This window comes from Coprinopsis cinerea (assembly GCF_000182895.1).
Source record: "Coprinopsis cinerea okayama7#130 chromosome 6 map unlocalized cont3.6, whole genome shotgun sequence".
Classification (NCBI taxonomy): domain Eukaryota; kingdom Fungi; phylum Basidiomycota; class Agaricomycetes; order Agaricales; family Psathyrellaceae; genus Coprinopsis; species Coprinopsis cinerea.
In genome coordinates this window covers 1,187,105-1,199,682 of record NW_003307539.1, presented here as the reverse complement: position 1 = coordinate 1,199,682, position 12,578 = coordinate 1,187,105, and the positions used below count along the sequence as shown (strand labels likewise).

Sequence of the window (12,578 nt, the reverse complement as noted above, 5' to 3'; positions counted from 1 at the left end):
GCGCAGAAGATTGAAGGTTGCGAAATGGTTGCGCTTGTTGGCTTCGTGCTTGTGTTGTCCCTTCGAGGTGTGTGAGCTTGTTTATCTTCCTTCGCAGTTTGAAAACTTACCTTCGGTGTTCCTAGCTCTTCTGGTGACTGCTCAACTCTTTCCCGTCGCAACTCAATGGTGCGATAACTTGACCAATATCTGCTTCTGGCGGCACTACATTTCGTCGCTCGACACTGCATGGGGTTACCTATTTCCTCCCGCTGGCAGGAACGAGTTTATTGGATTCTTCACCGCCCCGGTGAGAGCTGGATGGATAGGTAACAGCTTGGGTGGGGGAATGCCAGATAACCCACTGGTTGTTGGGTGGGTTGATGATTCTGGCAAGGCAGTCATCTCCGTTCGACGTATCGAGTAAGTCTTTGCGGCTAACCTTCGAGGTATCCCAGGAAACTAAAGGACATTGTATAGTGGCTACATACCACCTCGACCGCTTGTTGGCGGCCCGAGGCTGACTGTTCTAGGTACATCTGGGGCCAACAGCACTCACCAGCGTATCTTCTATCGTTGCGAGGTAGGATCAACCTCTGTTGAATGTATGAGAAGATATCTCACCTTTCTCAATAGAATTGCACGTCTTGGTCAGGAGGATCTGGAGGGATCAACCTCAACGGGGATCACCTGTTCGGTTTTGTGACACATGCGGCGATTAAGCCTCTCACGCCCAGCGATCCCAACTCGAGTTTGTACCAGCATACGCTGTCGGGCCAGCATATCCTCAATACAGTCAATGCCCGTTCGGCATCATACGACACAATTCTCTCGCAGCTTGCCAATGCACCACCTTTGACCCCCGGCGGGGGAACGCCCGGGCCAACTCCGACTACCGCTACGACGACACAGATCCCTACTCCCACTGGGCCGCTCTCGTGCCCTGGTGCCCCCGCTCCGAGCTATGTCATGAACGTTGCTCCTGGATGGAGGGTTACACCGGTTCTTGGTCGCCTACGGTCTCCAAGAGGAATTACCATGGACTCCAGAGGAAACTTGTTGGTTCTGCAGCGCGGTATCGGCGTGACTGGCCACCAAGTCGACGCGAACGGGTGTGTCACGAGTAGTCAGACCATCATCCAGGATACAAGGTTGAATCATGGATTGGATGTTGTCGGGAATAAGCTTTATGCCAGGTGCGTGGGGGTATTTATAGATTGACTGGCCTGGAGGTGATGATTTTACCCTATCGGTTTGCCTTTAATTTTAGCTCGAGCGACATTGCGTGGTCTTGGGATTACGATCCCGTTGCAATGACGGTTTCGAATATGAAGGTCCTTGTAACTGGGTACGTCTGACAATTATCTACGCAATTTTATAAGAGCTTTCCTTACCGACCTTTGCGACAGAATGTTCAATCCAGGACACAACACCCGCACTATCCACGTCTCTCGCAAATACCCCGACTTTATATCGCTTAGCGTTGGGTCCGATTCGAATATCGACGTGCCCTCGTTCCAACCTGCTGTTGGAAGAAGTCAGATTAGGGTATTTGACATGCGGAACCTTCCTGCAAACGGCGCTCCCTATAATAGTAGTTACGGGAAGGTATTTGGGTAAGCCCGGATGCTTCATCTCCAGGGTGATTGCACTGAAATTGGGCACTTGCAGGTATGGGCTGAGAAATGACGTTGGAATCGCGGAGGACAGGGCTGGGATTGTTTATAGCGTTGGTGCGTTATACTTCCCTCTTAGGCTCTTCGTCGCCGAACCTTCGACGACTCATCCGATGTAGAGAATTCGTTGGATAATGCATATCGAACTGTCAATGGCGTTCGACGTGATATCCACAACAACAACCCTGCCGAGAAGGTTTACCGCCGTGCGTATTTATTGCCCTTGTATTACTGTCACTGATCACCCATTTTTTTAACCCCGAACTACGCAGTTGGCAATCCAACTTCGCCCAATGAGAACCTGTTTGGCGGCTATCCCTACTGCTATACCGTTTGGGAAGAAACCGACATCATCGACAAATCTGTGCGGCCTGGAGATTGGTTCGTGCAAGATACAGGAAACAGCCAGTACACAGATGCATGGTGTGAAGCGAATTCCGTGAAACCTATCGCTCTGCTGCCACCGCACACGGCACCTCTTGATATGAAGTTCGGAGTTCGACCCGATGATACTAATTTGTACGTTGGGTTACATGGAAGCTGGAATCGGAGCCCGCCACAGGTATATCAAGTTTCATTGCTCAGAGGCTGTACTAAATATCGTTGATGCAGGGGTACAAAGTCGTTATCATCCCTGGGAGGTACTCGGCGACGGGAGAATGGAGCCCCACTGTCGATCTTGCGCAGACGAAGACCAGCTTCACCGATCTCCTCACAAATAGGAACGAGAACCAATGCCAAGGAGGTATGTGGTAACTCAACTGTCCGATCACCGAAACTGACTTTTTTTTTGGGTACCCAACAGGCTGCTTCCGCCCGGTTGGGCTAATCTTCTCTGCCAATGGAGAAAATTTATATGTCTCGAGTGATACTTCTGGAGAGATTTTCTTGCTTAAAGGACCTGGAGGCTCCTCCCCAGTTGAGCCTACCACGAGTGTCCCGACGTCAACACCAACCACGCCGACTACTACGAGTACCGCTCCTGGACCTACTCAGACTCTTTGGGGCCAATGGTATGTCTGAGATCTTTTGTAGATGCGATATCATTCTGATGGCTGTTGCAGCGGAGGAGTCGGTTACTCTGGGCCGACTGTTTGTGCTAATGGATCCATTTGCAGAGAGGTACGTTTCAAGTAATCCTTTTCAAGCTTCTTCCGACACCTCCTTTAAGGTGAATCAATACTACTCCCAATGCGTTCCTTCGTGATTGAGATGGACTCTGGAGAATGTTTGTGTCATCTGGGGTCGAGTCGAGTCGAAGTACCACATGTATTTCCCTGAATTACTCTGTATACTAGAGTCACAATGTCTCCTTCGTGTTACTTCAAAAGTGCTAGTATTGCCGCAGACTCCGTTTTCTGCCTTCTCGGACTTGAAAGCACTATTGGGCGCTTATTCTAGGCTTTCTCGGCGACACCGGCGATCATGTGAGACAAAGGTTCCCACGCTGGGTCAGTCGAACTCTGGACACGTCGTTCAGGTCTCTCAGCCCCACCGTCGTCCTCGACGTCGACGACAGCAACGGCGACGGCAGAAAACATCCATGGACCACACGAACAACGGCAGCTGCCAGTAATTAACCTTCGCTACCGGTTTCTGTGACGAGAACGCGTCGATTCCATAAGAACAGTCATTAATATTCCTAATTACCGTTAATTAGTAAGTTTCCAGGTCCAAGTCGCATCGAATGTTGCTGAGGTCCATATTCCAGCTTTGCACGGTTCACGGACGCTCAAGGTCTACGTTCCTTCAAGATAGACGAGGACCATTGACTGAAACTGCCCAGTAACGACCAGCAATTGGAAACTCCGACGAGCACGATATTTGAGCGCCAGCGCTGCCTTACGTTGACACCAATTCAAGGGCGCCCGCTTTCTTTGGACCGCCTCGTAATCTTCGAGCCATAATATCACCGGTTTCCTGTCATAGCATCATCACAAAATCAGCATCGCTACCCAAACTGCGACCACAAGAACCCAGCGACCACAAACATGACTTCGTCCCCAGAAATCGTGGGTGACGAGGACGTTGATTCGCCGAATCTGAGCGCCCAAGCGAGCGAAGAATATTCCAGCGCCGTCAAGCCAACACCGTCGAGCCCAGGACCCATTCGACAGAATACCGCCCCTCTCGCCTCTCCGTCAGCCAATCCAAGGCCGAAGAACCTGCGAAATTTGACCTTGCCGTCTCTAGTTTCTCCATCGGCGTCGTCTTCCTCAGCAACCACCCTTCAGCCCGGTCAGTACCAGAGTTTGGCAGAGGGCGCCGCTAATATCGCTGGTCTACCTCCAATACACGACGTCTCGACACCGGGTACGCCGTCCTTCCTCACGAAACCCGGAACGCCTCTGCTTCGCCCGGGCACACCAGGAACCCCGTCGCTTGCGCCCAGGACACCTCTTCTGTCTCGCACGCCTCTTTCACCATCGTCTCCATTACCATCAGCCGCCCCTCCGACATCGACCACCACCAAGACCCCCACCACCGCGAAAGGCAAGCTGAAGTCATTCCTCCCCCGATCACACCATGAGGCGCACAGCTATTTCCTTGCAAAGATAGAGGTCCAGCAGCTGGCCAATGTGCCATTCGTGAGGGGGGAGTTCGGAGTGCGATGGAAGCTCAGGAACAGTGTTGGTTTAGGGGAAGTGAAGGCCTCAGACAAACTCGGCGGTCAGGGAGAAGAGGCAGGATTGCTTGGGAAGATGAAGGCGCGCAGTCATAATAAAGGGAAGGCTAAGGACGATCACCAAGGAGCCAGCGAGTTTGGCTTATCCCACCCTCTTGCGAACGGTTCCAGCCCGAGCTTAATCTCTGAAGTATCCCAGCATTCGAACTCGATGAACAGCTATTCAAGCTACTCTTCGACCGACAGCTATTCGTCTAGGTCGACCTCTTTTGGTACTTCTGGAAGCGGCGCTTCGATTGCGACCAACACTACCACTGTCACATCCACCCCTTCGAGTACTGCGACCAGGAAGACGAAGGTAGCTCCTAGTGGTAATCTCAGCCGTAACTTTTTCTCGCCACCGACAGGGTCGCCGAACTCTACGTCGCCTAATGGATATGGTATCAATCAATACCTATTCTCCTCAACAAGCACTTCGAAAGCTTATGAAGAGTCGCTACTGTTCTCCCCGACCTATCAACAAAGCTTCGCCTCCAACGCAGCACTGGGCGTTGGCGCCATACCGACTTCACCGGGCTTGGATGGACCGCTTTCTCCTGGAATGATGAATGCGCTGTCGCCCACAGGGACAATCACTCAAGCCAATGCAGGAAGCCATCCCCTCGGATTTGGTGTCCTTTCACCCCGCGACGGCACGTTTGCGCCTGGTGGTATCCCGGAAGCCAATTTATCGCCCCCACGAGGCATTACGCCATATAAGCGTCTGAAGGACCATAGTATCACGTTTGCCTATCCTCTGAACGCGATCATAAAGTTCGACATTGCCCGTACGTACAGAAGCCATCTAGTAACTCGAGTGTTCTGCTTACACCGACCTTGCCTCACGTTCAGGAAACTCAAATCAGCAAGGGAACCCGAAGCACAACCTGTCGCCCAGCGAATTCAAACTGGTCGTAATGCAGCGTGTGATACCAGATGACCCCGACGGGGTCCCTCAGAACCCGAGGCTGGGTAAGTTTCATCATTCCTTATTCTTGTCTGTTCACCATGGTTCTAACTAACTATGACATCAATCGTGTTGTGCATTGAACAGGTGCTGTGTACCTAAATTTGGCGGAATACGTTGGCAAGGGGAAGGTAGAGAGGCGATATCTGCTCAAGGAGAGTCGCGTGAATGCCACCTTGAAGGTGAGTGATTACCCTAGTCTTTTATGCCCATCAAACAGGCCTCTTCTATCTTTGCGTCTCATTTAACTACGGCAATTGGACTAACTCTTCTCTTCTCTACCCAGATCTCTATCGAGATGACCTACGTGAGCGGCAACACCGACTACATTGCCCCACCCTTGCCCAAGGCCGAAATCATGGGCGACATCGAGAACTTCCTGGCTCAAAACGACACCCTGTACAAGCAGCGGACGAAGGATATCTACGCTTATACCTACGGGCCTTACCGCGACAAGGAGGAATTAGACATGGATTTGCTAGGGCGTGTCGATGGCCTCGAGGACGAAGCTACGCTGGCTGAAGACCGCCTAAAAGACCCGTATGCGCTTCCCAGTGAAAGCGAGAGCGAACTCGACGAACAAGGATCCTCCGCGGCTGTTCAAGCTAGACGAGACTTCCTAAGGAGCCTAAACATCCCCCTTCCTGCCCCAGCTCCACCTAAAGCGCCTTCCATTCAGTCTGACAAGGAATCTGAGAAGGCCAGGCGTCGCTTGATCCGGCGCGAGGAGCGGCGCCAGAAGTTCCGCCTCGAGCTGGAGACGAACCCTTCCGCCCTTCCGCCTGTCAGTGGGGAGAGTGCCAGCGAGAGCGAAGTTGATGCTGATACGGAGAGCGATGCGGACGCGTTTGAGAGCGCTCCCGAGGACGATGGTGTGCTGGCGATGAAGGGTGCTGGGGATGATGATAGCGTGGCGCATACCGACGATGGTCAATCCAGCCTGGATCACGACCGCCAACACCACCCTCGTTCTCGTCGGCATCAACACGTTGAACTCGCTGCTTTCGACGTCCAAAGACTTCCTGTCGCTTATGGACCCAAGACTACGGAAGCTCTGATCGATGCCATATTTAATCCAACTGTGACGACTGATAAACGCCGAGAAAACCCGTTTACAGTTTATATGGACCCTGAGGAGCTGGATGCGATGAGCGAACAGGAGAGGCGGATGTTGATGATGCAGTATGGAGGGCCTCATGTGCAGGGGATGATGGCTGGGATGCCGATGAACCCTGGTTTTGGGCAGCCTCCCCCTGTTGGCCGGAGCTTCAGCCGAGACACGACCAGCACGAGTACGACCACGAGTGAGAGTGGGGGGAGTGGAGGCAATGACGAAGGGTTCTTTGGGAGGCTCAAGAGCCCGGGAGAGGAAACGATTGTTGGTGTGCCGACCAAGGCATCGACGGGCTTGGGCCTCGGGATCGAAGGTGTCTTGGCTGGGCAGACAGTGGGTGCGGGTGGAATACCTTTGGATCGGGACCGGGATGCTACAATTGGGAGGGCTTCCGAAAAGGTTGCTGGTGGTGGTGTGGGTGCGATGCTCCATCAATATTATCGAAGCCGGAAAGAGAAGATCAAGGAGGTTAGGAAGAAGGCAAAACCGAGACGGAGCGAGACAGCGAGCACTAGCGCAAGCGAGGACAGTCACGTGTACTACCAAAACCCCTATGGACAATCGGCCAACCCTGCGACCAACGTTCTAGGAAGCCCGGTTTACTTCCAGGAACCTTCGACCATGGACGATGAACAGTCGGATTTCTCAAAGCATCAACGGAACAACACCGGCGGCACGGTTGAGAGTGGGTTCAGTAATCTCCTAACGAACAACTCGAGCTCAGCGTCGCTTAGTTCTCTGAGCCTCAGTTCGCAGTCTGGACATGGTCATGGACACCCGGGCGGGGTTCCCCCTGTTCCTCCTCTGATCCCGGGCAATGTCTCCGTGGCAGCTGCATCCTCGGCTGGCAAGCCTCCTGTCCCTCTTCCCGACGCCCCAAGGCCACTGACACGCCAGACCACATCAGCATCGAACGACATTAGCGTACCCTCCGGGCGGATGGATAAGACTGGATTTGTGAAGGGAAGCACCCCAATTCCGACGACGACAACAGGGGCAAGTGGCTTCGGCAGCAGCATCAACCGTTGGTGGAGAGGGTTAGGTGGCCAAGCAACTACGAACACGACAAGCACGAATCATACGACGACGCCAGCTGCTTCGTCTGCACCTGTAGTGCCTCCGCTCACTCAGGCGACGTGACGACTGGGGGTTTACTTTCTTAGATGGGAAGACTCTACTCACAAGTTCTTGGGATCTTAATGTCTTTTTTAATGGATGGGGACAACTAACATTCTACCTACACAATTTTCCAAAACGTTCGCCTTCGGATACCTAATGTAATTTATTCGAATTGTTTGGATATGCTTTCGTTTTTTGTCTTCCTTTTTTCAGCCATGTACATCATTTCAAAACACCGTGTATTACCTACCTACCTCCCCCATGTTTTCTCGTCTACTGCATGCCTACCTTAGTCACATCGTATTTGATGTTCATAGTTTGATTTTACAATGGGAACAGGATGAAGAGCTTCAGAGAACTGAGTCCAGTTCTGGGTGACGGTGACCACGCTTGTCGCCCACAAGACCGTTGAGTCATCGCTCAGGAGCTTTTGAGTTCGTCCTCCTACCTTTGGGTTCGTCCTACATTGTAAGGTGCCCGCAGAGCCGCTAATTACGCCATCCTCCCAGCTCCTGAACTTCTCTCTGACCGCTGACGACTTTGTTGTAAGTTTATTTAACGCCCCGGTGAGTGCATGGGACGACGATATGTAGAATTATAGCCTTGTTCTGAAGAGAGAATGTTGACAACCATTGGATCTCAGTCGCACACGAGATTAGGGAGCGTCAATGTCGAGGAGTGGGAGTCGAAACTCCTGTCGCGTCCTTCCAGAGGATCGGTTGGGAAAAGTTGATCGATATTGAAGAAATATGCCAATGTGTACGAGTCTGTATGGTACATCTGTGAAGGAGAAGCTCCTTTTAAACCTTGTTCTTGCTTCGTTTGCCGACCTGGGCCTGGAAACCGCTCTTGATAGCGTTGACGGACCTTCGGCTGCCACAAGACTCGCACGCAACGAAGAAGATACGGTTCTCCTTGGTGAGGAGGGTGTCGGGCGATTTGCATGTCTTGCAAGTGACGTATTCGACTGAAAAGAGTGGAAGAAGAAGCAGCGTCAGTTGGTCGAATCGCTATGGATGGAAAGGAGCAAACTAAAACGTACCGAGGTAACGTCGGAGGACGTTTTCGATCTGTTTCTGTTGGAAACGACCTCGGATAACCAATCGGCCTGCACCGTCGACACTTCCGGTGGTACCCATTTCGGCGAACAAGAATTGGATGACGTGCTCGGGCTATGGATATACAAGATCAGCACTGCGCCTGAACAGAAGAGAAAGAACAGTTCGCACCTGCCTGTGCATCTTCTTGCAAATCTCGGTGACGTTGGCAAAGATCGACTTCTTGTTTCCTTCTCGGAACAATTGGGGTGGTGCGATGGTGTAACGTTTCCTGGTGGTTGAAGAGAGGAGAGCAGGATTGGCGGCATGGAGAGAATTGTAGAATCGGGTCAAGAGCTAAAGACATAGATCAGAAATAGTCCCCCGGAAATAAATTGTCTGAGCATTACCTCCTGGTAAGTGTAATCACGATCGGTGCCTAACCAGGCTTCGGTGCCCGCATCGACGCCAGTGGGCGCATCGGGTTGAGCGAAAGGATCGTCTCCAAGCTCAGCTTCGTCGATGTTATCCAGATGTGATGTGTCGACGGGAGCACCGTCCTCATCCTCCTCGTCATCTCCGCCAGACTTGGCCTTGGACTCGTTGAGCTCCTTTTCGAAAGCTTCAAGATCAAAGGCAGACTTTGTCTTCTTCTTCTTTTTCTTCTTCAAGTCTGAGAAGTCGAGATCGTCTCCGCCCTCTGCAGCTCCGTCTCCGGATGGAGCAGCTGCTGGTGCAGAATCGTCACCCTATACGCCAAAAATCGCGGTCCTAGTTATTGGGCGACTTCAGAATGTAAAACTGAACGGAAAGACATACAAAATCGAGAGGGATTTCCTTCTTCTTCTTCTTTTTCTTGATATCGCCAAACATGGCCTTGAAATCGTCCTCCTCTTTGGCCTTGCCAGCATCACCCTCCCCGGCCTCTGCCTTCATCTTCTCATGGGCCGTCTTGGGTCCCAAATCCACCGCCTCACCGCTGATGGTCGTGCTGTCGATCGTGTCGGGTGCGGGCGCTGTTGGGTCTGCATCTGCTCCCAATGGGTCTTCCGTGAACGCTACGGTCTTCTTCTTTTTCTTCTTCAAGGATGGGTCGAACAGCGGCTCAGACATCGTGAACTCTCTTTTATGTAGGATTTGAGGTTGTGGTCGTTTAAGGTAGAGTTTCAGCAGACAAGGCTGCGATTTTCGAAGATAATAAGCCGGGTCGAGTTTGTTCACGGTCGCTGACTCGATGCTTGATAACACAGATGGTGGCTGTGCCACCATCCGTTTGGCCCGCGTGTTCGAACCCAGGTGGGAACAAAACCAGGATCGGCGCCAAATTCCCACCAAGCTCCAAACGCTGGCGCTTAAATTTAACACCGCTCGTGAAGACAAGGGTCGACATGGTTGATGTGCTCAGGTCACTAGGATCTGTAGGGAATGGTGATACTTACTCCTAGACCGCCTGGCCGGTCCAGACATCAAAGATCTTCGAGTTATTTTTATGTCTAGTCTAAGAAGGCGCCAAGAATCAAGATTGGGCAATCGGTTACAAACTTCGCAGAAAATTAGAGTTCATTTCGCCCTCTCCTATCTCTCTCAGAGATACCGGACGAACAGTGATAGAGGAAGCGTTCACAGTTGGGACGATCTGTGAGAATTTCCGAGGTTTTCGTAGCGAAAGACCTGTTCTATGATGCAGAAGAATGTCTGCGTACGCATGGCAGACTTCTCGCTTCCGCGCCCAGTGGCCCTGCAGGCGAGCAAGTAGTATAAGAACCACCCGTATGTGCGTAGCATTCCCTTGCTTCCGAGCGGACACCCTTCTCGTTTTTGCCATGTCGTCGCATCCCTTAGACTTAGCAGACGAAAAGACCGATCCAGTACCCCCTCCCGAGATTGTCGAAGCTGTTGAGGTTTCGCGTGACCCAAAATTCGAACGAAGAACTATGTAAGTCCCCCTATTATTGACGTCGCGTACGATAAAAACCCTATGTACCTCCTCACACAGGCTATGGGTTGACTTGCGTATTCTCCCGATCTTAGCCATCATCCAATGCTTCTCAACCACTGAGCCTCATAACCTGGGATCCGCTTACGCTGCTGGCCTAGATAAGGCACTGGTTTGTTTCGCTACTTTAGACATAGCACACTGTCTCTGGGCTCAGCAAACTGACGAAGTTCTTAGGAATTGACCGTAGGCGTCCGATACAGCATCATCACATGCATATTCTTCGTCCCCCACATTCTTCTGTGAGCACATTCTCCTGTGCACCACAACATTGCTCATAGGACGACCAAATCAGGCAACTCCCTTCCAACATGGTACTTCGTTGGATCGGTGTCCGCGAACTGATGACGTCCTTGATACTCGCCTGGGGTGCCGCCCAGCTAGGAATGGGGTTTGTCAAGAATTGGCAACAGCTTTTAATAACCCGACTCCTGCTGGGAATTTTTGGAGCCCCTTTCAATGGCGTGATACTGTTCCTCGTGTCATCCTGGTATCTTCGTCATGAATTTCAGAAGAGGTAACACCCGACATTGTTGAACCGCCCTGTTCCAGTCACTCACTGGAATGATTTAGGTTGGCCGCTTTAGCAATTGTGATTACATTGGGGACGTCTTTCAGCCCACTGCTAGCCTACGGGTTAAGCCTCTTGGACGGAAAAGGTGGTTTGGAAGGCTGGCGATGGATCTTCGTGAGCGCCCAAATACCATCACTTGGCGTAATCGGCGCTTAAAGTTACCACTCAGATTGTCGAAGGCATACTCACAGTCGTCTTGGGAGTCCTAACTTTTTTCTTCATACCCGGATTCCCGGATGAGAACAAATTCTTAAATGCGGAGCAAACAGCCTTTGTGATCAAACGTATCAATGAGGATCGTGGTGACGCACTTCCCGACGCGATTACGGTTCGACAAGTGGCCGTTCACCTTCGTGATTGGACTTTGTGGGCTTATGGTGTGGTCTCCCTCGCTTTAGCGACGCATACCTGCTAAAATTACATGGTCGTCGCAGGTATTATCGCCCTCTGCAGCTCGATGTCAGGGACTGTAGTGGTTTACTTCCTTCCCATCATCCTCACTGGGATGGGGTACGACCTCAAAGGCACCCTTCTCCGCGTGAGTAACTCTCGAGGTCCCAACCAAAGACAACATAATTAATTCTAACACATTTCTGCCCTAAAGGCAGCCGCTGTGGCAATCTCTGGGGTAAGCCAACCAAAGCTCAAAAGGCCTCACGCCTTTCCTCACAACGTCTCCCACCATCTGCAATAGATTCCTGTGGCCTGCCTCCTGGCGTATCTAGCTGACAAACTAAAGCATCGTGGATCGTTCATAATTATCCTAGCACTCATTTCGACAACCGGCTGTGTGCTAACTGCCTGGCATCCCAAGGCCAAAATCCGCTTCTTCGGTGCGTGGAGATTGGGATTAGTCCGATTGTGTCGAGTATTAAGCTGGCTCCTGAACGCCCTTTTTCCATAGGAACCTTCCTGATCAACCTTGGCGGTCTTTCCGCGGCGCCTACGATCATTGCGTACGGCGCTAACAATGTCGTATCCCACAGCAAACGGTAGTGTTTAAAGTCCTTGACTTAGTGCAGTTATTATAAAGTTTACACCTCTCTCTCACACAGGGCGGTACAAAGTGCGTTATTCATGACCATGGTGTCCGCAGGCGGCATCGTGGGCGCCACCGTTTTCAGAAATCAGGACAGGCCAACGTATGTCCCAGGCAAGTCGGGTCCGATTCATTGTGTTGCTGCCTGAACCCAACTCATCAAGGCGTATGCCGCTCACTCTCGATCCACGTAGGTCTAATTGCAGTACTCCTTTCTCAGCTGCTCGTTGTCACCCTGTCAGGCCTTCTCATGATCAGGCACGCGTATTGGAATAGGCGCGCGCTAGAAGGCAAGCTTGACAAACCTTTGGAAGGCCAGCCAGGGTTCCTTTACACACTTTGAGCATCCTATACCATGTCACGTACTCGAAATCACGAGCTGCAATTATTTTGACATTCTAAGCACAATTAT

At 51.7% G+C, this 12,578-nt stretch overlaps 4 protein-coding genes across 4 annotated transcripts; 3 read left to right on the top strand and 1 right to left on the bottom strand.

Moving 5' to 3' along the window:
• Positions 1-24: 24 nt before the first annotated feature.
• On the top strand, positions 25-2,678 carry CC1G_09499 (hypothetical protein; the record flags this gene model as incomplete). Its single annotated transcript, XM_001837896.2, has 10 exons — positions 25-67; positions 126-289; positions 616-1,175; positions 1,250-1,327; positions 1,389-1,595; positions 1,651-1,712; positions 1,775-1,861; positions 1,928-2,217; positions 2,268-2,400; positions 2,461-2,678. 10 exons carry the CDS (start codon positions 25-27, stop codon positions 2,676-2,678), a joined length of 1,842 nt encoding a protein of 613 aa, XP_001837948.2.
• Positions 2,679-3,646: 968 nt separating this feature from the next.
• CC1G_09498 (hypothetical protein) lies at positions 3,647-7,209 on the top strand (the record flags this gene model as incomplete). The annotated part of the gene is made up of 5 exons (XM_001837895.1): positions 3,647-5,108; positions 5,173-5,292; positions 5,375-5,469; positions 5,574-7,086; positions 7,151-7,209. The coding sequence occupies 5 exons, from the start codon at positions 3,647-3,649 to the stop codon at positions 7,207-7,209; spliced, it is 3,249 nt and encodes a 1,082-aa protein (XP_001837947.1).
• Positions 7,210-8,320: 1,111 nt separating this feature from the next.
• On the bottom strand, positions 8,321-9,732 carry CC1G_09497 (translation initiation factor; the record flags this gene model as incomplete). The annotated part of the gene is made up of 5 exons (XM_001837894.2): positions 9,377-9,732; positions 8,968-9,306; positions 8,750-8,914; positions 8,563-8,692; positions 8,321-8,487 (listed from the first exon to the last, which is right to left on the bottom strand). The coding sequence occupies exons 1-5, from the start codon at positions 9,668-9,670 to the stop codon at positions 8,321-8,323; spliced, it is 1,095 nt and encodes a 364-aa protein (XP_001837946.2). The 5' UTR covers positions 9,671-9,732.
• A 648-nt stretch (positions 9,733-10,380) lies between these two features.
• On the top strand, positions 10,381-12,509 carry CC1G_09496 (hypothetical protein; the record flags this gene model as incomplete). The annotated part of the gene is made up of 12 exons (XM_001837893.2): positions 10,381-10,493; positions 10,554-10,665; positions 10,691-10,795; positions 10,835-11,070; positions 11,127-11,241; positions 11,297-11,504; positions 11,562-11,665; positions 11,732-11,755; positions 11,822-11,960; positions 12,032-12,119; positions 12,183-12,193; positions 12,361-12,509. The coding sequence occupies 12 exons, from the start codon at positions 10,381-10,383 to the stop codon at positions 12,507-12,509; spliced, it is 1,404 nt and encodes a 467-aa protein (XP_001837945.2).
• Positions 12,510-12,578: the final 69 nt, after the last annotated feature.